The following is a 24,088-nucleotide window of genomic DNA, read 5'->3' as shown; positions in this document are numbered from 1 at the left end:
TAAAAGCATAGAGCGCAGAGGCGTGACCTTAATACATAATCTGTGCTCCAAAATTAAAGAGTTATCTGAATTAGCGGCATTGTCACATCTTGCCGTAGGAATACCCAGTCATTTCATTATGCTGTTGTATGGATTTTCGCTAAGCCAGTATTTATTAATTTATGAGCAAGAACTCCTGCCAAAAGGCTTAAGCCAAAGGGCTTGTATCAAAAGTGCACGCCTTTCAGTTTCTCACAAGTAAACTAGGGATGTTCCTATGTACTTGTAAAATCCATTATTCTGACGCCAGAGCTGCATTCTACCCTTCCTTCCGACGTACGCAATAGTCTCGGAGCTGTCAGTCTTTCCAAGTTCAGCTTCCTCTTCCAGTCAGCTACAAATTAGATCTCAGCAAGAAGTTGTATGTCTTTGTTTCCGCATGCAAATGCACAGACACGAGGGAATGTGTAGCCCCTGCCCTGAAAATATGGTTGCTGGGAAGGCTTACTCTGAATTAGGGTTTTCAAGGAACTCTTCAACTGGGAAAAAAAAGTGCACTCTGTTTAAATCAAGGGCGGACAGACTGCAGTATTGCAAGTTAAATGAAGACCAGGCAGGATAGAAAATTCAGCAATGTGTAACAGATGTGTTTGAGCATCGGTTCCTGGTAGGAAAACTTGAGTTTTGTTTCTATCCCACCTTTTTCTCAGAGACGTTCAAGGCAGAAAATAATGTTCTCCACCCTGCCGCCTCCCCCTTCCTTCCTGGCATTTCTCTGGCAGGCAAGTCAATCAGAGAGACAGTAATTAGCACAAGGTCATCTGGTGTGCAATGTAGCTGAGCGTGGAAATGTGCCTGGCTGGATCTCCTCTGATCAATGCATCACGCTGACAGGTCTCTGGGGCCCGTTTGCGAAATGTTGAAACGGGTAAAAGAATAAGGGTTCCAAAGCTGGAAAGGACATCAGCTTCTGAACCTGGCGCCCTCCAGATGTGATGTACTACAGTATGACATCAGCCCCAGACAATAGCTGCGCCGTGCCCTACAGCAGAAGAAACCGCCAAGGCCATTGTGAATAGCTGACAATCATTAGGAAATGGCTTTTAAGAAGTTAGCCAGAAGCACACATTGCCTTGCATTTTTCTTTTCCTATCCATGTCTTCCAGTCCAGGTAACTGAACTACAACTGAGAACTTAGCTCCACTTTTTTATAAGTGACATGACCATTGTGATGATTTCGCCTGATCTTCTCTTCCTAGGGTTAAACATGCTGAGTTCTTTCTTTCCTCCTTCAAAGGACTTGCTTTCCAAATCTGGCGATTCTCCTTGTTTCTCAATTCTCTTCCTGACTGGTTTTTTTTTTAGTGTTGAATGTTTTAACTGCATTTTAATGGAGCTTGTACGTTCCTTGTTTCAACAGGTCATGTTTTTCTTCAGTTTTTCACGTTAATTGGTTAATCTCTCCCCCCCCACCCCTAAAAGAGGATGGGATGATGGGATATTAGATTTTTAACACTGCTGGAGAGCATTAGATTAAGGAACACTGCTGCTTGGTATATTGATTTAATTTGCAGGAATAAATGATTTTGCATTCATGCTGCATTGTGCTGGCTGCAAGCAAAGAGGGCAGCTGGTTGGTGGGGGGGGGAAAGGAAAAAGAATGAAAAGGCAATTTTAAAACAGCGACCGTCATTTTATGATTGCATGAGGTTTAGCAGCCCAGATTTGTTTGTTTATTTGTTTGTTTGTTTGTTTGTTTGTTTGTTTGTTTGTTTGTTTGTTTGTTCGTTCGTTCGTTCATTCATTCATTCATTCATTCATTTATTTATATTTCTATGCCACCCAATTCCCTAGGGACTCAGGGCGGCTCACAACAAATATAAACACAGATCAATATAAAAGCATATATATGCTGCTAATAATATGCAGATGTTATATTCTGCTAATAACATGCATGTAAATGGAATATCCAGTGGTGAAGTTCATTTTTTTTTTTACTACTGGTTCTGGGGGTGTGGCTTGGTGGGCGTGGCAGGGGAAGGATCCTGCAGAATCTCCATTCCTTCCTCACTTCAGAGGAAGGTTACTGCAAAATCCCCATTTTCTCCCAATCAGCTGGGACTCGGGAGCCAGAGAATAGATAGGGGTGGGCCACTCAGAGGTGGTATTTACCAATTCTCTGAACTATTCAAAATTTCCACTACCAGATCTCTAGAACTTAATGAATACCAATTCTGGCATATGCTAAAAACCCAAAGACCATCCCATTTTTTATCTCTTCTATGCTTGTATAAATCCCTTGATGATGGTTATAAAACTATGCAACAGGAATTATTATCCTTAAAATACCACTTAACAAGTAGGTTCCTACCGGTACGCCTAATTGCGCACAGCTCTGCAGCTCTGGTGCATGAGCGTGCATTCAAGCAAAATTTTGCTTCTCGCACCTGTGCAAGTAGCAAAATCTCACACGGGGACACATGTGCACGCGCATTTCGGTGAGTTTTCCTTTCACACATGTGCGTCCCCATGCAAGATTTTGCTACCTGCACAGGTACAGGAAGCAAAATTCTGCTTGAATGCATGATCATGCGCCAGAGCTAATGCGCCAGAGCTAATGCGCCAGAGCTAATGCGCCAGAGCTAATGCGCCAGAGCCAATGCGCCAGAGCCCATGTGCCAGAGCCCATGCACCAGAGCCCATGCGCCAGAGCCCATGCGCCAGAGCCCATGCGCCAGAGCCCATGCGCCAGAGCTACAGAGCCGCATGTAATTAGGCATACCAGTAGGAACCCATTACTGCACTTAACGTCACTGAACAGAGACGTAGCAGCACTAATTTACCAGTAATGACATTATGACAAATGTTAAACTGCAGCTTACTCTGACAGAAGATATTTGTGTGAATGTGTGGATTTATATCATCATCATTGTTGTTGTTGTTATCATCATCATCACCATCATTTTAACCATTGTCTACTCACTGTAGAATGAAGGCCTTTTCCTTATGTTTCTAAACAATGTGGTCCTGACTTTCTTTTGTCAATTGGGCCCACAATACTTGCTGTTATTTTCAAACCATTTTGCTTTAATTTTCTTTAATTGACTTTTTTTTTTAATCAAGTAGGATCCATTCTATGACTGCCTTGGTCCACCTGCCATCAGTTCTTACATGTATTTATACATGCATACTTATAAACCATCCCACTTTTTATCTCTTCTATGCTTTTATGGATCCCTTGGCAGTGGTGTACATGCAGTGGTTTTTTAAACACTTATCACACAATCAAAGCAACAAAAACCAAGAGGAGAGATCCTTTCTCCAATGAGTCTGATTTATACTGATATTTTGGGAGGTGAGGAGATGGAAAATTAGGTGTAAAGTGGAACAGGATGGGATGTCCTGGAAGAGTTATAAATGGCTAGCTAGAAAACTGTTCCTTCTTTTCTCTTCATATCCTTATTTTTCCCCTTACCTACCTTTCATTTGAGCTTTTTAATTTTCACTTTTGTACACGAAAGCATCAAGAAGTGCATCACTTTTGTTTCCATTTCATTTTTTATTCTCTCAGCTTTCTCAGGGTTCAAATTGTTTCCAAATCTCCCGCAAGCTGCTTGCTAAAGATCCTTTGAGTGAATCAGGGGGCGCTGCCCTAAGGATTTGTTTGAAAGCACCATTGCTGACCTCTGAGCCCTGAAGGCCAAACTGGATGCGGCAATAGCAATAAACCCAGATCCCTTCACAATTTTGTCCACGGACATGTAAAATGAGGAGCAGAGAGTGTAGACAGTTTTACTTAACTATATAAATGGTACTGAAGAAGGGGAACCCAATGCCTTTCAGGATTTCTGGGCCTTGCTACCTCTCCAGTCCATCACAGTGTTTTTCTATTCCTTTTCCGCCTCACTTTGTCTATGTTTGAACTGAAAAGAGAACGGTGCAGCCAGAAAAACAGAGATAGACTGACATCCAAAGCAATGGTGCTTCTCTAACTTGCTCCCTTTATGCTTGGGTACTTCTATGTGAACTGTGTGAACATGTGAATGATGGCCCCAGAACCACTCAGGTCCTCCCTCAGCCTGCTGGATATGGAAGGAGAAGATTTGTGGGGGTGGAGCAGCTGTCACAAATGATGGGCCATTTGTTGTGGGGCCATTTGTTATGAAAATGCAAGGTTATGGCATGAATTCAGAAGGAAGGGCGGAGATGTATACTTACAAAGCCTGCATAGCAAAAATAATGGAAGAGGAGTGTGGACAGGTGGGTGCCCTTTCTATGTAGAAAACAAGAGCTGAATGTCATGCATATACAGTGTTCCCTCGATTTTCGCGTGTTCGAACTTCGCGGAAAGTCTATACCACGGTTTTTCAAAAATATTAATTAAAAAATACTTTGTGGGTTTTTTCCCTATACCACGGTTTTTCCCACCTGATGACATCATATGTCATCGCCAAACTTTTGTCTGCCTTTAATAAATATTTTTTAAAATAAACTTTAATAAATAAACATGGTGAGTAATAATCTGAATGGTTGCTAAGGGAATGGGAAATTGCAATTCAGGGCTTTAAAGGGTTAAGGGAAGGCTTGTGATACTGTTCATAGCCAAAAATAGTGTATTTACTTCCGCATCTCTACTTCGCGGAAATTCAACTTTCGCGGGCAGTCTCGGAACGCATCCTCCGCGAAAAGTGAGGGATGATGATGGTGATGATAGTAGTAGTAGTAGTAATAGTAATAATATAACAACAACAACAACAACAACAACAACAACAACAACAACACCACAATTGGAAGGGACCTTGGAGGTCTTCTAGTCCAGCCTCCTGCTTAGGCAGGAAACCTACACTACTTCAGACAAATGATTATCCAACATCTTAAAAACTTCCAGTGTTAGAGCATTCACAACTTCTGGAGGCAAGCTGTTCCACGGATTAATGGTTCTAACTGTCAGGAAATTTCTCCTTAGTTCTAAGTTACTTCTCTCCTTGTTTAGTGTCTACCCATTGTTTCTTGTTCTACCCTCAGGTGCTTTGGAGAATAGGTTGACTCCCTTTTCTTTGGGACAACTCCTGCGATATTGGAACACTGCTATCATGACTTCTCTGGTCCTTCTTTTCATTAAACCATACATACCCAATTCCTGCCACAGTTCTTCATACGTTTTAGTCTCTAGTCCCCTAATCATCTTTGTTGCTTTTCTCTGTACTCTTTCTAGAGTCTCAACATCCTTTTTGCATCTTGTTGATCAAAGCTGAATGCAGTATTCCAAGTGTGGCCTTACCAAGGCTTTATAAAGTGGTTTTAACACTTTGGGTGATCTTCATTCTATCCCTCTGTTAATGCAGTCTAGATCTGTGTTGGCTTTTTTGGCAGTTGCTGCACACTGCTGGCTCATATTTAAATGGTTGTCCACCAGGTCTCCAAGTTCCCTCTCACAGTTACTGCTGGTGAACAATGTACCACATCTACTGGACCTTTGCCTTTTATTTTTCTTGCATAAATGTAGAACCTTACTTTATTCACTATTGGATTTCTTTCTGTTAGATGAAAAATGTTCAAGTTTGTCAAGGTCCTTCTGTATTTTGAGCCTGTAGTATTGGCTATTCCTGCCAGTTTGGTATCATCTGCAAATTTGATAAATTCCCCATCTATCCCCTCGTCCAAGTCATTGATGAAGACGTTGAAGAGTACTGGGCCTAAAACAGCCTTGGGGTACTCCGCTACATACATCCCTCCATGTAGATGCAATTCCATTGAGCACTACACATTGAGTGTGGTTGGTTAGCCAGTTTTGAATCCATCTGGTGGTGTTGCTGTTCATCCCATTTTGCTAAGATAAGGGCTATGACAGGCAATAGAATAGGGGTCCACAATCTGTAGGCATTGTCCACTACTGGGCTATGGCCTATTAGCAACTGGGCCACGTGAGTGGTCGGCTTTTGCATGAGTGCCCAGTCACACGAGCAGCTCAGGCCCTCACTCATGTGAGCATCACAAGCATTTGTGCCACTCATCGGCGCTTGCGTTGTGGGCACTCATGACCCCACTTATGTGAGCATGATAGGTGCTCGTGTCCCCCTTCATGTGAGAGTCCTACTTGGCCCTACTCTTGTGCTTGTGCGCATGAATGCATGGCTTTGTCCCTCTCACGAAACCATCCCATCTTTCCTCCCTCCCCCTATGCTTCGGGCTGCCAAACTTGGGGAATTCTGCAACAGAAGACTTGCTAAAAATCTTCAAGGATGCCTATTCATTAATTTTTAGGAATAGAAAAGGCGTGGAACCAATATATGACCTTTTAAATAATTTTCAAAAAGCCTAACAATGTTTTTTTATCCCACCTTGAAAAACTGTATAAAGGCTTGTTGGATCCTTTTTTCTGGGTGCTGCCGGCATTTTGATGGCTGGGACCAGTAGCAGGTTGCACCAGGTACAGCTGGGATCGGGATTCCAGTAGCGGAAATTGAGATACACACAAATCTCTGCTTCCTTGACATGCACCCATTTGCGCCCACCTCCGATTTGGCTTTTGCGCATATGCAGCAAGTGAAACCTTGCACAAGATGCTCTTGCGTGTGAGATTTTGCCGATTTTCAGCATTTCTTTGCTTCTGTGCATGCACAGAAGCAAAGAAATCGGCAAAATCATGCGCACACAAGCATCCCTGCATGAGATTTCACTTGCTGCGCATGCGCAGAAGCAAAGAAATCGACAAAATCATGCGCACACAAGCATCCCTGCATCAGATTTCACTTGCTGTGCATGCGCAGAAGCAAAGAAATCAGCAAAATCAGCATCCTTGCATGAGATTTCACTTGCTGTGCATGCGCAGCAGCCAAACCACACCAATGGGTGCCCGCGCGCCCTTCGGATGCACATGCGCCTGCAACGGTCCCAGAGAGTTCACCGGTAGTGTCCGATAAGTGCAACCCCCGCCTGGCTGGGACCCCTTTTGCTGAAGCAGTTAAACGAAAGGAAATCAACCCTGCACCTCGTGTCTGGTTTTCCTCATTGGCTTTGGCGCCTGGCTAAGGCCCGTATTTGGGGACGACACCCAAACAGCTGATCTAACAGGACTGCTATTCTCACTAAAGGGGTATGGTAAGTAACCCAGGATCTCTAGAGTATCCTTAACACAAGTCCCAGAGAGATACAGAATGAAGGTGCGACTATACCCTTGATTTCTTTTTAAAGAAAGGCATTACTAAGATTTTTGACATTCCTGCCTGTCCTATTCCGTCGTCCTTTCTCCACAGCCTGTTGGTCTTTCGACAGCTGCAGCCCCCAGCAGGAGGAAGCTGTCCACAATGGTACCAAAATAGCTAATCCCACGTTTGTTGAAGCAGAGCCGTGAGCCTCCTGTCCGGCCTCTACGCGTTCCATTACATCCATGTCACATTTCTTCAGCAATTCAGCAGTGCGGTAACACCAAGGCCTCCTGTGCCATTTGTCTAATGCCTCACCCCTGATTTTTATTCCCCCTCCCTCGCCTCCCCGGGGCCATCTCACATTCGTGCCCCCCAGATAGCAACCCACTGGTCCTGAAGCATCTTCTAAAGGACCAGCTGCCAACACCCGCCACCTGCTAGACATCCAGTCTCCGGCCTCTGTGGGCTTCCACATCCTCCCATGAAGAGCTCGCTTTGCTACCCTCCCCTTCCCGGTCTAGCCTAGTCCTCTTGCTTCGCATCGACCACCTGTTTATTATGTTCTCAGCTATTTCCATCTCCAGCAACAGGTGGGTCCCATCCCCCTGGGGCTTATGTCTGCTGGTTGGAAACGGCATCTGGTTACACCAGGAGAGGTTCGGGCTTGGAAGGTGGGTGGTTGGGTGGATTGATGGCAGGAGGCAAGTGAAGAGAAGCACAAGTCATGGGTTATTCCCAGCTGTGAAAGGATGTTACTATGCCTGGGATAAAACAAGGCAGGCAGGGGGCCAACGCTCTCAAGTTCTTGGGTGAGGGGCAGCCGCTGGATGTCTGATCTGTTTGCCAGCCCCCTTCCCTCTTTGTTCACCCTTCTGAGTTCTACCACCCGGCATTTGGCATTATTTAGATTGAAGGATCCCTTGTTGAATCCGTGCCATTTTTTTCCAGATTTTTTTTTTAAAAAGGGGAGAACTACAGATTGGATTCTGCAAGGGAAATGGCCTTCTGCCACTTCTGCAACTTACTTTGTGCTGTGCCAAGTAGCACAGATGAATGTTTTTGCTCCTGCTTGCTTTTTCAGCAGATATACGCGGTTGTGTGCAAATTGCCCTTATGGCTGCCTACGATCCTTTTTGCTTCTTTGAAGTGTTACTCTATGCCAGCATTCTGTCTTTGCGGGGCCCTTCAGTGCCAGGGTGCCATCTTCAAAATGGCAGGGGCCACTTGGCTCGGTCTTCTGTCTCAAGACTTCTCTTCTGACCCAGAAAACTATTTTCTTTGCCTAAAGCTATACAGTGTTCCCTCGATTTTCGCGGGAGATGTGTTCCGAGACTGCCCGCAAAAGTCGAATTTCTGCGAAGTAGAGATGCGGAAGTAAATACACTATTTTTGGCTATGAACAGTATCCCAAGCCTTCCCTTAACACTTTAAACCCTTAAATTACAATTTCCCATTCCCTTAGCAACCATTTACATTATTACTCACCATGTTTATTTATTAAAGTTTATTTAAAAAAATGTTTTTTAAAGGCAGGGAAAAGTTTGGCAATGACATCATAGTTCCCTCTAAGCTGAGCAGTGAGCAATCGCTCACTTAAAAATCATCATCAACTCAGAGTTTTCCAAACCTGCCCAGAAGCCGAGAGGGAAAGAGTGAGAGGGAAGGAGAGAGAGAGGAAGAGAGAGAAACAGATAGAAAAAAGAGAGGAAGGAAAAGAGAAAGAAAAAGAATGGGAGTAAGGAAGAGAGAAAGAAAATCAAAATCTAGTTTGAAACTAGCTCAACTATTTAAGTGGCATTTTGATATTGAGTTGCCCTATTATGAGCTCACTGTTATAGACACACAGTACAGTATTTTATTTTGAAATTATCTGAGGCAAAACAGGGTGGGTTTTTTATTTGTTTGTTTGTTGGCTTGTTTGTTTGTTTGTTTATTCATTCATTCATTCATTCATTCATTCATTCATTCATTTATTTATTATTTCTGTGCCGCCCAGTCCCGAAGGGACTGCCGCTCAGACACTATACTTTTCCGCCCACCCCCCCAAAAAATTAGAGGGAACACTGAATGACATATGACGTCATTGGGCGGGAAAAACCGTGGTATAGGGGGGGGAAACGCACAGTATTTTTTATTTATTTTTTTTAAAAAAAACCCGTGGTATAGACGTTCCGCGAAGTTCGAACCCGCGGAAATCGAGGGAACACTGTAATGGAAATAAGTGGCAGGTTTCCAATATTTGTGCAAAGTATATAATTCAGACTCTGGATCACAGAACTAACTTGTGAAGGTTCTTGGTATGTAGACACGTATGAATGCAATGAGGAATATGCTTGTATGACTTTGAAAGAGAACACAAGCAAAACCAGGGCCGGGTTGGGCTAGATCTTTTTTCCTTGATATGTCAGTTTTTACATACTGACATGCAAAAAGGATGTTGAGACTCTAGAAAGAGTGCAGAGAAGAGCAACAAAGATGATTAGGGGAATGGAGGGTAAAACATATGAGAAATGGCTGCAGGAACTGGGCATGTCTAGTTGAATGAAAAGAAGGACCAGGGGAGACATGATAGCAGTGTTTCAATATCTCAGGGGTTGCCACAAGGAAGAAGGAGTCAACCTATTCTCCAAAGCACCTGAGGGTAGAACAAGAAACAATGGGTGGAAACTAAACCAGGAGAGAAGCAACTTGGAACTAAGGAGAAATTTCTTGACAGTTAGAACAATTAATCCATGGAACAGCTTTCCTCCAGAAATTGTGAATGCTGGAATGTGAATGTGAAAACTGGAAGTTTTTAAGAAGTTGGATAATGATTTGTCTGAATTTGGATGACCATTTGTCTGAAGTAGTGTAGGGTTTTTTGCCTAAGCAGGCGGTTGGACTAGAAGACCTCCAAGGTCCCTTCCAACTCTGTTGTTGTTGTTGTTGTTGTTGTTGTTGTTGTTGTTGTTGTTGTTGTTGTGAAAGGGAGTGTAGGTTTTGTGTTGTTTGTTTATATGCAGGAATATTTATAAATGACGTACTCATTTGTAACCTGATGTGGGGCATTCCGTCCATCATTTTCCCATTTCTATCGCTTCAGTCCGTAGTAATTGTCAACCTTGGTCCTTTTAAGATGTGTAGACTTCAATTCCCAGAATTCTCCAGCCAGCAGTCTGGGAGTTGAAGTCCACACATCTTAAAAGGGTCATGGTTGGGAACCACTGGCTAAGAGAGACAAGACTTCCCCCTGGGGTTAGTGCTTTTGATCTGAGGAGAAAACACAGAAAAAAAAAGGGATTTATGGGAGATTTAAATCTTGATATTGCAGATGCAACTGGATGGTACTCCACAGTGGGGTAAGATGCTTAGTAAGGGATTCTATTATCATCCATCAACCCTAAAAGCCTTGGTTGAAATACTTGGAAGCCTTCTAAAATTTCTAATCCTTCATGAATCAATATAGATAGTTCTTATAAAAGTGACCTGATCAGTACTCACACTTATGATTGTAGTAGCATCCCAGTGGCTATGTGATTGTGATTTGAATACTTGGCAACTTGCAAATTTATGGTGGATGCAGTATTCTGGATTCATATAATGACAACCCTTAATCTTTCCAGCCGGCTTCGGACAAGCAAACTCAACAGAGAAACCCTTAGCAAAATTCACAAGTTGCAGACAAGTGATGTCTGGCTTAATGACCGTAGCAAAAAAGTTAAAATCAGGTGTGGGCGTGTGATGTCTCACTTAATGACTGCAATGTTTAACAAATTTTCCGGTTCTTACTGTGGTCGTAAGTCCAGGACCACCTTTAGTGTTAAATACTTGAATATGAGTCCTTGGATGCATGTATATTTATTTTAATAAAATTAATTAGCTTTTGAGGTAAACAATTCTAAGCCTCTTTAGGAAGACAAGAATGGAGATGACATCAATAAGAAAATAAAGTTAAATTATAAGCCTTAACAGGAACATTAAATACATAGGAATAATCCTATCATCTGCAGGTAAATAAATCAATTTCATTTTAATCCAATTGAATTTAATTCTGTCTTAGCTTTGCCCAGTTCATTATTTATTTATTTATTCGATTATTTATTTACTTACTTGCTTGCTTGCTTGCTTGCTTGCTTGCTTGCATACTTGCTTACTTACTTACTTACTTACTTACTTACTTACTTACTTACTTACTTACTTACTTACTTACTTACTTACTTACTTACTTACTTACTTATTTATATGCCACCTCTCTCCTCAGACTCGGGGCTGATTACAACATGTTAGCAATAGCACTTTTCTAACAGAGCCAGCATATTGCCCCCACAATCCGGGTCCTCATTTTACCCACCTAGGAAGGATAGAAGGCTCAGTCAACCTTGAGCCCGTGATTAGATTTGAACTGCTGACCTATGTAGTCTCTACCCCCTGTGGAGTAATCTGGGAATAGATTGCCACCTGGGCAATGGAGTAGATTGCCACCTGTAACTCTACTCAAAGCCAAATGTGACTCATTCTCCCTCCCCAAATATTGTTCCTCCTTGGTCTACAAAGACTTGTTTTTGACCTTGGTCAGAGATTTAGCAGAGGCTCTGCCCATCCCGCTGTGCCCCCGATATTCTTTCTTTGTGTTCTGCCCGCACTTGACTGTCTTGGCATGGGCAATTAAAATGTGTCTTTGAACTCTTTGATCCTCCCCCAATCCCTCCTCTTCCCAAATGTGAGATCTGAAAGGGTCTCCTGTGTTTCTCTTGCCTCCAGCCAAATCTCACAGGACACCCTCCACCATTCCCCTTTGAATCTTCAAAGCCCTTGCATGCTTTAACTGATTACACATTTAGCATCTCTAATCTCGTTTTTTTGGCCCCCACCCTGGAGGCAGCCTTGAGAGGAGTCCCTCTTCTCCAAAGCTTGTCTTGTCACGCTTGCTCGCTCGGATGTTTCTCCAGCTCCACATTTCAGGGTTGGGAGGGGAAGGAAAGAAGGGGCAGCTGGGGGTCTTCTGTGGATTTCCCAGAAGGTCTCTTCTGCAGCTGCGGGTCTTCAAACATACAGTTTCCTTCAACTTTTTGACCAAAGCGAATTCCCCAATTACTGGCAAAAGATAATCAGGACTATCTTTTCAAATTTTCTGCCTCGAAATTATAAGTTGCTTTGACAAAAGTTCTTTCTGTACAGGAACAGAGGGAGTTTCCTTTACCAATAAGTGATCAAGGGTTGAACTCAGCCATCGAGATCCTGAGAGATTAGCTTTAAGATTGTTTGAAAATTTGGTATCTAATAACAACAACAACAACAACAACAACAACAACAACAACAGAGTTGGAAGGGACCTTGGAGGTCTTCTAGTCCAACCCACTGCTTAGTCAGGAAACCCTACACTATTTCAGACAGATGGTTATCCAACATTTGCTTAAAAACTTCCAGTGTTGGAGCATTTACAATTCCTGGAGGCAAGCTGTTCCATGGATTAATTGTTTTAACTGTCAGAAAATTTCTCCTTAGTTCTAGGTTGCCTCTCTCCTTGTTTGGTTTCCACCCATTGTTTCTTGTTATACTCTCAGGTGCTTTTGAGAATAGGTTGACTGTTTCTTCTCTGTGGCAACTCCTGAGATATTGGACTGCTATCATGTCTCTCTTGGTCCTTCTTTTCATTAAACTAGACATACCCAATTCCTGCAACCGTTCTTCATATGTTTTATCCTCCGTTCCCCTAATTATCTTTGTTGCTCTTCTCTGCACTTTTTCTAGAGTCTCAATATCCTTTTTGCATCGTGGTGACCAAAACTGAATGCAGTGTTCCAAGTGTGGCCTTACCAAGGCCTTATAAAGTGGTATTAACACTTCACATGATCTCGATTCTATCCCTATGTTAATGCAGCCTAGAATTGTGTTGGCTTTTTTGGCAACTGCTGTAAACTGCTGGCTCATATTTAAATGGTTGTCCACTAGGACTCCAAGATCCCTTTCACAGTTACTACAGTTGAGCAATGTACTACATATACTGTAGCTTTGCATTTTGTTTTTCTTGCCTAAATGTAGAACCTTACTTTTTTCACCATTGAATTTCATTTTGTTGGATAGCTCCCATTGTTCATCTACTGTATTTCCTCATCTAGAAATAAAGTTCCACAAGTCATGATTATATCAAAGCTATCCTGCATAATTTATGCCTGATTGAATTTTTGAATCAAGTTCAGGTGATCGTTTAGCGATCACAAACAGGATAGGCAACTCAGTTATTAATAGTAGGTAAATAACTTATTTGGGCTTCCCTCTGTTTTACTGACCTAAATATGGTCATTACGTTACTTTTTCATCACCATTATTAACTGTTAACGGTCACTAAATGATACAGTGACTAAACCAAGGACTAGTTTCCCACTGTGCCAGTCTTATCAATGTCACAGCTCTTCCTCTCTAACAAAATACATTCAGAGGGATTTCCAATTGGGAACATTGATTGTATTCACACAGCTTAACCTACATGATTTTCCTGGTTTACAAAATGCAGTGAATCATGCATTAATCAAAGAAGTTGAAGTCACCAACACACCAACTCACAAAACCTGACTCAGATTAAACCAAAAAAAGTTAGCAACTTGTATATGAATTTGCTATATTTTAATTGACTGATTGAAGTTTGTTGTATGAACAGGCTATTAATTTCTGGCCAAGTATAAATTCACTAATCCTTAAGGTTTTTAAAACTGAAAGCCCTTTATTTTCTAGATTATGTAATTTGTATATCTGTCCATATATTTGTGGTTGTATATATGTGTCTCACAAGGAACTGGTAGCTTTTTAGATGTTGCTGAACTATAACTCCCAGCAGTCCCAGCAGTTATGGCCAATGGCTGGGAATTAGAGTTTCAGCAATACCAGGAGAGCCGCAAGTTCTTTATCCATGTGGATTGTTTTTCTGGCAGGCTACCATAAGTTCCTTGGATGACCTTGAGCTGGTTACTATATCTCAGTTGAACCAAGCTCTCTGGGTTGTTGTGAGGACAAATTTGTTTGTGTCTAACAGCTTCCCGAGGGATAGCTGTGCTACTCTTCTGCAGCAAAATCAAAACAGACTCTTATGCCACTTCAAAGGCTGATATATCTTTAGCTTTTGCGCATTGTGAGCCAGTTTGCATATGATAGAGAGAAAATTGTTGTGACTGTAAAGAGAGAGAAGGGAAAGAGTTGTTGATCAGAGATGTATCTTGGGTTGAAAGCGACCACAAACACTTAGGTTTTGTCATAAAGCAGCAATCAAATGTGGCTTAGGTGTGAAGATAAGACATTGTTTGGCTGACTTTGCTAAGAGCTGAGCCTGATAAGTTGAAGAATACCAAAAATTGATGATTTGTCTCCAAATAATCTTTACTTTGTTTGACTTTGTTCTTCAGTGAATGAGGAGGAAACGCAAGATCACCACCAATACCACCCATTTAGAAAATAAAATATGCAGGGGTTAACATATCTCCCACCATCTTTTCTCCTCTGATTATTCCCCAGAATTATCTGAATGCTTTATGGTGAATGGAGCTGATTATCGGGGACTGCAGAACAGGACTGCCCCTGGATCCGCTGGGAAGCCTTGTCTCTACTGGAATCAGACCCGAGAACATGCCTACAACACGGCCAAATATCCCAATGGCGAGTGGGGGCTGGGCAGCCACAATTATTGCCGGAATCCAGACGGTGATGTACAGCCCTGGTGCTACATCTCGGAGAATGAAGAAGGGATTTACTGGAAGTATTGTGACATCCCAACTTGCCACAGTAAGTGCTGGATTTTGAATTGACATGTGGGATCAGCCAATGTTGGATGAAAAAGTTTGGTCCACTCTAACATGCTAATGGAATTCTCAGAGATGGCATGTTGTGGTTTTATTTTTATTATGGGAGAGCCAAGAGATAGGGATAAGAATCCACTCTTGGTCGGTCAAAGGCAGTCTTCCAGGCTGTGTGTGGGTTTTTCCTTCTGTCACCCGCCTTTCAGATTTGTTTGTTTGTTTGTTTGTTTGTTCGTTCGTTCGTTTTATCTATCTATCTATCTATCTATCTATCTATCTATCTATCTATCTATCTATCTATCTATCTATCTATCTATTAGATTTGTATGCTGCCCCTCTCCATAGACTCGGGCCAGCTAACAACAATAATAAAACAATATGAACAAATCTAATATTTAAGTTATTTTTTTTTTAAACTTATTTAAGAAACCAATCATACACACAGACATACCATGCATAAATTTTATAAGCCTAGGGAGAGGGAATATCTCAATTCCCCCATGCCTGATGACAGAGGTGGGTTTTAAGGAGCTTACAAAAGGCAAGGAGGATGGGGGCAACTCTGATATCTGGGGGGAGTTGGTTCTAGAGGGTCGGGGCTGCCACAGAGAAGGCTCTTCCCCTGGGTCCCACCAAATGGCATTGTTTAGTCGACAGAACCCGGAGTAGGCCAACTCTGTGGGACCTAACTGGTCGCTGGGATTCGTGTGCCAGAAGGCGATCCTGGAGATATTATGGTCCGAAGCCATGAAGGGCTTTATAAATCATAACCAACACTTTGAATTGTGACCGGAAACCGATCAGCAACCAGTGCAGACTGTGGAGTGTTGGTGTGACATGGGCATACTTAGGGAAGCCCATGATTGCTCTCGCAGCTGCATTCTGCATGATCTGAAGTTTCCGAACACTTTTTAAAGGTAGCCCCATGTAGAGAGCGTTACAGTAGTCGAGCCTCGAGATCAACCAGGGCAACTTTGAAATGAAAGAAACAAAATGGAGCTGTAGCCTACTTGTCAGTTTCAACAGTACTGTACTCTAAATCCAATACCTCAAGAAAATAAATTTGAATGAAATTTTCAAGCATCCTAAAAAAAATACAGGAAAACAAAAAAATTACATGGGGAAAACATTTTCAAAAAAACCGTAAGGCAAAAGTTGGCATTAAATGTATTGTATCTGAAGAGCATTGATTTCAGGATAGCTGCCTGATGCAAAACATGGCAGTGTTTCTCAACTTTGACAGCTTCAAGACGGGCAGACTACAGCTCCCAGAATTCCCCAAAACTAACTGTTGTGAATCATTAGGTCAGTTTGTATCACAGGTAATAATAATAATAATAATAATAATAATAATAATAATAATAATAATAATAATAATGTATTAGATTTGTATGCCGCCCCTCTCTGAAGACTCGCGGCGGCTCACAACAATAACAACAATGTAACAAACCTAATACCTTAAAAGAATTCTAAAACCCATTATTTAAAAACCATACAACACACTCATACCATACATAAATAATATAACCCAGGGGCTCAGCTTCCCCATGCCTGATGACATAGGTGGGTCTTTAATAGCTTACAAAAGGCAAGGAGGGTAGGGGCAGTTCTAATCTCCGGGGGGAGTTGGTTCCAGAGGGCCGGGGCCGCCACAGAGAAGACTCTTCTCCTGGGGCCCACCAGAGGGCATTGTTTTGTCGACGGGACCCAGAGAAGGCCAATCACCGACTGCCTTGTTTGGTGACTATTTGAATTTATGACAGTTGAAAAAGAAAAACAGATTTGCAATCAATCTTTGCATTTAAAGCTGCACAGCATCCCATGGTTAAGTGGCTGCCATTTGTGAGCTACACAATCAGCGTCAAACAAGTAAAATTAATGGAGAATGCAAAAGCGATATCCCAAGTTGCAGTCATGCCATGTTTAAGTGAAACATCACATGACTGCAACTTGGGATTTGACCATTGTGGCTTGTGTAATGATGGAAGCAGAAGTGAAATCATAGGCCAGAGGTGTCAAACTCATATCTTGAAATCAATGCTCTTCAGTTTAGCAAAGGGGGGTGTCGCGATATGTCATGTGATGACAATGTTACATCGCAAGTTTGAGACCTGTATCATAGGCCTAGCACAATCACATGACTTTTTTGCTTAATGACTGTGGCACTTATCTATAGAGCTGCAAATCCCAACTATAGTTGGTAATTGAACACTACTCGTAGAGTCCTAAAGTTGTGTAGCGTTGTGATACCTTCCTGCATAAACATTCACAATTTCTACCCACATCCTTCATTGTTTCTTTCAGTGCCCAGCTATGTTGGCTGCTTCCTGGACTCTGGAACTCCCCCAACACTGAGTGGAAGCAGTGGCACCTCCACCAAGCTCACGGTGCAAGTTTGCCTCAGTTTCTGTCGCAAACGAGGCTATAAGGTACAACTCTCTCTTTCTTATGTGCAACTCAGGAGGCCTTCACATTGTCCATTGAAGAAATTGCTTCAAACAGCCCTCCCAACATGGTGCTTTCTATGTGTTAAAACTACATCCCCCAGAATTCCCAGGCAACATGCTGGCTAAAAATTCTGGCCTGGGCTAAGAATTCAGCAACTGAGTTCTTGAACAGTCCGGTTACAATTAGCTGCCATTTGTTGAGAAAAGAGGTCTTGTAGATTAATCTCTCTATATAAAAGCAAAAACCACTCAAACTTAATTATGAAATGTCCAGAATTTGTAAAGCCTACAAACTTGAAATTTTCACATATGTTCCTCTTGGCTTCTAGGTGCTCACTAAGAAATGATTTTTCAAAATTATTATTGTAGCATGAGTATTTCTTATATTATTACTAACAAGCTCTTCACTTGAGAAGAAATCTGATCCAAATGCAAAACACAAGCAGAGGAGTTTCAGGTTCACTTTTACTTTCACAGCAGCAAGCAGCTTTACTGCAGAACAGTTGAGCTAAGCCACACACAGATATCTTCCTGTCTCCTTCTTGCTCAAACAGCAAATACTATTTCAGATTCCAAATATCCCTCAACTGTCTCACACACTGTACGCTAGCCAGATGAATACCAATGGATGCTGGTAGGCATAGACATAATTATTATTATTTTCCCCCACTGTTCAAATGAATCTGTTGCTTCTACTGTAACACCAGTTAAAGGCAAAAGAGACAAAAAATGCAGGAAAAGATTTACAGATGTGATTAGGAAAACACAAGCAAGGGAAGCTGCTTATTTCCTCTCATGGCCTGTTCTATGTGGCATGCTGCAGAATCAGTTCACCTGACAGCCTGGTCATCCTCCAGCCAGAGAGCAAAACCAGGAATGTTTTTTACAAGAACAGAAACATAGCTTACTATTTATCAAGCCCCGTCACATAGTTTCATGGTGAAGCATGGCTGTTTAGCTAGTATAAAATAATAATAGTCTGCAGTACGGAAGGAAAAGGGGGGACATGATCGAAACATTTAAATATGTTAAAGGGTTAAATAAGGTCCAGGAGGGAAGTGTTTTTAATAGGAAAGTGAACACAAGAACAAGGGGACACAATCTGAAGTTAGTTGGGGGAAAGATCAAAAGCAACGTGAGAAAATATTATTTTACTGAAAGAGTAGTAGATCCTTGGAACAAACTTCCAGCAGATGTGGTTGGTAAATCCACAGTAACTGATTTTAAACATGCCTGGGATAAACACATATCCATCCTAAGATAAAATACAGAAAATAGTATAAGGGCAGACTAGATGGACCATGAGGTCTTTTTCTGCCGTCAGTCTTCTTTGTTTCTTGTTTCTATAAATAAAAGTCAGGGAAAGATTCCACTAAATTCCCACTTTCTACTCTTTAGCCTAGGAAAAAAGTACCAGTGAAAAGGATTTCATTCTTTCTAATCTGCCACACTGGAGATGTGTGATGCAACTCTGGGCTTGTTTTTAATTTAAATATAAAATCATGACGTTGTTTCAAATACTGCATGCTTTTAAATTTGTCTTGCCTCATTTGACTTGGTTTGCAAAGCTTGAGAAGGCTAATTTAATGGCTTTAACATTAATCTATATAAGAATGTATCCTGGTTCAAAGAGATACAAAGCAGTGCTGTGGCACAGCTAATAAATTTAATAATAATAATAATAATAATAATAATAATAATAATAATAATAATAATAATCTAATAATAAAGTGGGACTGGAGACTATTAAGAGGTTATCAATACAGAATTGATGAATTTATGTATTGATTTATAATTATTGATTAAGAAAGGAAATTTGGAACACAACAGAGTTTAGTGACTACAGAATAACAGAGTTGGAAAGGACTTTGGAGGTCATCTAGTCCAACTCCCTGCTCCTTAAACCATATCAGACAAATTATTGTCCAATCTGTTCCTTAAAAACTTCCAGTGTTGGAGCATTCACAACTTCAGTCCTTCCATTGATTAATTGTTCTGACTGTCAATAAATTTCTCCTTAGTTCTAGGTTGCTTCTCTACTTGATTAGTTTCCACCTATTGCTTCTTGCCCTACCTTCAGGTGCTTTGGAGTATAGCTTAACTCTCTCTCTTCTTTGTGGCAACCTCTGAGATATGACACTCCTGTCATGTCACCCCTAGTCCTTCTTTTCATTAAATGAGACATATCCAATTCCAGCAACCGTTCTTTATATGTTTTAGCTTCCAGTCCCCTAATCATCTTTATTGCTCTTCTCTACACTCTTTCTAGAGTCTAAACATCTTTCTTATATCATGGCAACCAACACTAGATGCAATATTCCAAGTGTGGCCTTATCAATGCATTATAAAGTGGTATTAACACTTCACATGATCTTGATTCTATCCCTCTGTTACTACAGCCTAGAATAGTATTGGCTTTTTTGTCATCTGCAGCCCATTCATATTTAAGTCATTGACTATTAATAGTCAATCACTATTAAGTCATTGATTTAGATTTATTAGATTTATTAGATTTGTATGCCGCCCCTCTCCGGAGACTATTAAGACTACTTAATAGTCAATCACTATTAAGTGATTGACTATTTCTTGGTCCTGGAACCAAAAAGCTTGAGTTCCTTGAATAAAAAAACATCTGATAGAGAAGCTCCATTTGTAATTTCAACCTCTTTTTCATTTGTACTCTTAATGTCCTATTAAAGTAGAGCTCCCATTAAAGAACACTATGACCATTCTTTTTTTTCCCTATTAATGGGTAGCCAAGATGGCTCATCTCATATTTCAGCAAATACTATCAAAGCAGCTATAGAGGTCCTGCTGTTTATTGATCCTCGGTTTTTAATAAAGTGCTATCTGTTTAATATTAATAATAATAATAATAATAATAATAATTTATTTGATTTGTGTACTGCCCCTCTCCGAAGACTCGGGGTGGCTCACAACAACGATAAAAACAATATTATAATGGCACAAATCTAATATTAAAAAACTAAAAACCCTATCATAATTAAAAACCAAATAGCACATACATACCAAACATAAATTATAATAAGCCTGGGGGAAAGATGTCTCAAATCCCCCATGCCTGGCAGTATAGGTGGGTCTTAAGTAGTTTACAGAAGACAAGGAGGGTGGGAGCAGTTCTAATCTCCAGGGGGAGTTGATTCCAGAGGGCTGGGGTCGCCACAGAGAAGGCTCTTCCCCTGGGGCCCGCCAGACGACATTGTAGAGTAATATTGATATATGGATAGTTTATTTGCCAGATTTTCTGAATTGATCTTAACTACTGGGCCTTGAACAGCTGCCGCATGATTTGATGGGTAACAGTGCATATCTCCATGCCATAAAAAGCTTTTCCAGTTTATTTGTTTGCTGATTACGGCATCATCAGCATATGGGAGGCAACCAGCTCTCCACCCTTCATTTGAAATTCATCTAAAAAAAGCAAATATTATTAATAATAATAATAATAATAATTTATTTGATTTGTATACCGCCCCTCTCCGAAGACTCGGGGCGGCTCACAACAACGATAAAAACAATATTATAATGGCACAAATCTAATATTAAAAAACTAAAAACCCTATCATAATTAAAAAGTGGGCCTTCTCCGGGTCCCGTCAACTAAACAATGTCGGTTGGCGGGCCCCAGGGAAAGAGCCTTCTCTGTGGCGGCACTGGCCCTCTGGAACCAACTCCCCCCGGAGATTAGAACTGCCCCTACTCTTCCTGCCTTCCGTAAACTCCTTAAAACCCACCTTTGCCGTCAGGCATGGGGGAACTGAAACATCTTCCCCTGGGCATGTCTAATTTATGTATGGTATGCTTGTGTGTATGTCTGTTAGTATATAGGGTCTTTTTTAAATCTTTAATATTTTAAATTGTCAGATTATTTATGATTTGTTTCCACGTGTTGTGAGCCGCCCCGAGTCTTCGGAGAGGGGCGGCATACAAATCTAAGTAATAAATAAATAAAATAAATAAATCAAATGATGACCAACATCCCAGAAACACAAATTCAGGATCCAAAAAACCAGACTTGAACAATGGGCCCCATCCAGCAACATGAAATTTGATGTGGAGAAAAGAAAGGTTTTACACTTAGGTAAGAAAAGCTAAAGGTACAAGTACAGATTAGGTGAAACCTGGTGCACAAACAGTAACTGTGAGAGGGAATCCTAGTGGACTGTCACATAAAAACACCCCGGTAGTGTGTAGCGGCAGCCAAACTGAATACATATATTAATTTAAAAATACTTCACGGTGTTTCCCCCTATACCACAGTTTTTCCCACCCGATGATGTCGTATGTCATTGCCAAACTTTCGTCTGCCTTTAATAATTTTTTTAAAAATAAACTTTAATAAATAAACATGGTGAGTAATAATCTAAATGGTTGCTAAGGGGATGGGAAATCGCAATTTAGGGGTTTAAAGTGTTAAGGGAAGGCTTGTGATACTGTTCATAGCCAAAAATAGTGTATTTACTTCCGCATCTCTACTTCGCGGAAATTCGACTTTCGCGGGCGGTCTCGGAACGCATCCCCCACAAAAATTGAGGGAACACTGTATAGTATAACCCTTGATTGTATAAACAAAGGCATAGAATCAAAATCACGTGAAGTATTAGTACTGCTTTATAAAACCTTAGTAAGGCCGCACACCTGGAATGCTGCAGCCAGTTCTGGTCCACACATTGTAAAAAAGAAGAGACTTTGGAAAAAGTGCAAATAAGAGCAACTAAGATGATTAAAGACCCGGAAGCTAAAACATGAAAAATGGTTGCAGGATTGGATTTGGCTGATCTAGAGAAGGATTAAGGGGACATGATATCAGTATTCCAGCATTTGAGAGATACTCAAAAGGAGGGGGTCAACTTATTTTCCAAAGCACCAGAGGGCAAGACAGGAAACAATGGATGGAAACTAATCAAGTAAAGAAGCAACCTGGAATTATGGAGAAACTTCCTAACAGCGAGGACAATTAACCAGTGGAATGGTTTGCCTTCAGAAGTTGTGAATGCTTCATCATTGGAGGTTTTTAAGAAGAGGCTGGATAGTCACTTGTCTGAAATGGAATAAGATCTCCTGCTTGAGAAAGGAGTTGGACTAGAAGACTCCCAAGCTCTCTTCCAGCTGTATTCTGATTGATTGATTGAACAAATCTCAGAATAAGATAGAGTTAGCTTACATGGAAGGCCTAAATCCTGATTTTCTTCTCTTGCTCTGGGCATATGTCCTCACTGATCTATTTTTTCCCCTTTTTTGGATTGGCCTTTCCAGTCTTCTCAGACAACTGATGGGAGTAGAGTAGACACATATTATCCCCCTTCTCTATTTTCATCCCATCCGCCCAATTCTTGGCACCCCGTGAAACAGAGCTCAGCCATCAAACAGCATTTGTTTTGTCGTTCCAGGCTATCAGTTTTTATTAGCGCAACAAATGCACAGTTGTTATCCATTTGTCACACTTGGTTGAGACGGCTGCCCTCATGGTTATGCTTCTGTTCTGGGGATACTGAATTTGAAGATTAGTCTATTTTTTTTTAATACCTGGGAAAGCATTATTTAATCTAGTGACTTGATTGTGGTCCCTGTTTAAGCTTTCTCATTTGGAAATAGCAAGAGTTTGGGGCTCTCATAGGTAATTTTGGTTCGTAGGTAATTTGGGGCTCTATAATCTTCCATATTCTTATTTTATGGAAACATAAATCTGCTGGTGTTACTCTGCATAATTGCTCCATAGAAAGCAAACCATATCTTTTGCCTCTAAAGTGGATAACTGGCACAACAGTTTATCATCCAAATACAGTCATAGAAACATAGAAACATAGAAGACCTCATGGTCCATCTAGTCTGCCCTTATACTATTTCCTGTATTTTATCTTAGGATGGATCTATGTTTATCCCAGGCATGTTTAAATTCAGTTACTGTGGATTTACCAACCACGTCTGCTGGAAGTTTGTTCCAAGCATCTACCACTCTTTCAGTAAAATAATATTTTCTCACATTGCTTCTGATCTTTTCCCCAATTAACCTCAGATTGTGCCCCCTTGTTCTTATGTTCACTTTCCTATTAAAAACACTTCCCTCCTGAACCTTATTTAACCCTTTAACATATTTAAATGTTTCGATCATGTCCCGCCTTTCCCTTCAGTCCTCCAGACTATACAGATTCTGTCCTCCAGACTGTACAGATTGAGTTCATTAAGTCTTTCCTGATAAGTTTTATGCTTAAGACCGTCCACCATTTTTATAGCCCGTCTTTGGACCCGTTCAATTTTATCGATATCTTTTTGTTGGTGAGTTCTCCAGAACTGAACACAGTATCCCAAATGTGGTCTCACCAGCTCTCTAAACAGCAGGATCACAATCTCCCACTTCCTGCTTGTTATACCTTTAGCTATGCAGCCAAGCATTCTACTCGCTTTTCCTACCTGGCTGCACTGTTCTCCCATTTTGAGACTGTCAGAAATCGCTACCCCTAAATCCTTCTCTTATGAAGTTTTTGCTAGCACAGAACTGGCAATACAATGCTCCTTATGGTCTGTAAACCATGATTTATGGTATAGCATGTTGAGTGAACCTAACCAATTTGGCTGATTCAGTAAACCACGATTAAATCAGGCACGGCTTTCAGTCTATGAGTATGTCATAGGAAGTCTTGAATTTGTCCTATCCTTCTTTCCTTGTAAAATTTCACATTCCACCGTTTTCGCTATGTAATTAAAAAGAGGACGCCATCTTAAATCT

At 41.1% G+C, this 24,088-nt stretch overlaps 1 protein-coding gene across 3 annotated transcripts in view; it reads left to right on the top strand.

The window, feature by feature from the left end:
* LOC139154341 (kremen protein 2-like) overlaps positions 1-24,088 on the top strand; it is a 66,624-nt gene that overhangs the window by 5,664 nt on the left and 36,872 nt on the right. For all 3 annotated transcript variants that reach the window (XR_011556895.1, XR_011556896.1, XM_070728801.1), the window contains exons 2-3: positions 14,613-14,879; positions 17,198-17,322. Coding sequence is in view for 1 of the 3 variants with exons in the window: in XM_070728801.1 (XP_070584902.1) it covers positions 14,613-14,879; positions 17,198-17,322 (392 nt within the window). In the remaining 2 variants the exon portion in view is untranslated. The remainder of the gene's footprint in view (positions 1-14,612; positions 14,880-17,197; positions 17,323-24,088) is intronic.

The sequence above is a fragment of the Erythrolamprus reginae genome, chromosome Z (assembly GCF_031021105.1).
Source record: "Erythrolamprus reginae isolate rEryReg1 chromosome Z, rEryReg1.hap1, whole genome shotgun sequence".
NCBI lineage: Eukaryota > Metazoa > Chordata > Lepidosauria > Squamata > Dipsadidae > Erythrolamprus > Erythrolamprus reginae.
Note: the sequence above shows the minus strand (reverse complement) of the source record. Positions and strands in the feature narration are given on the sequence as shown.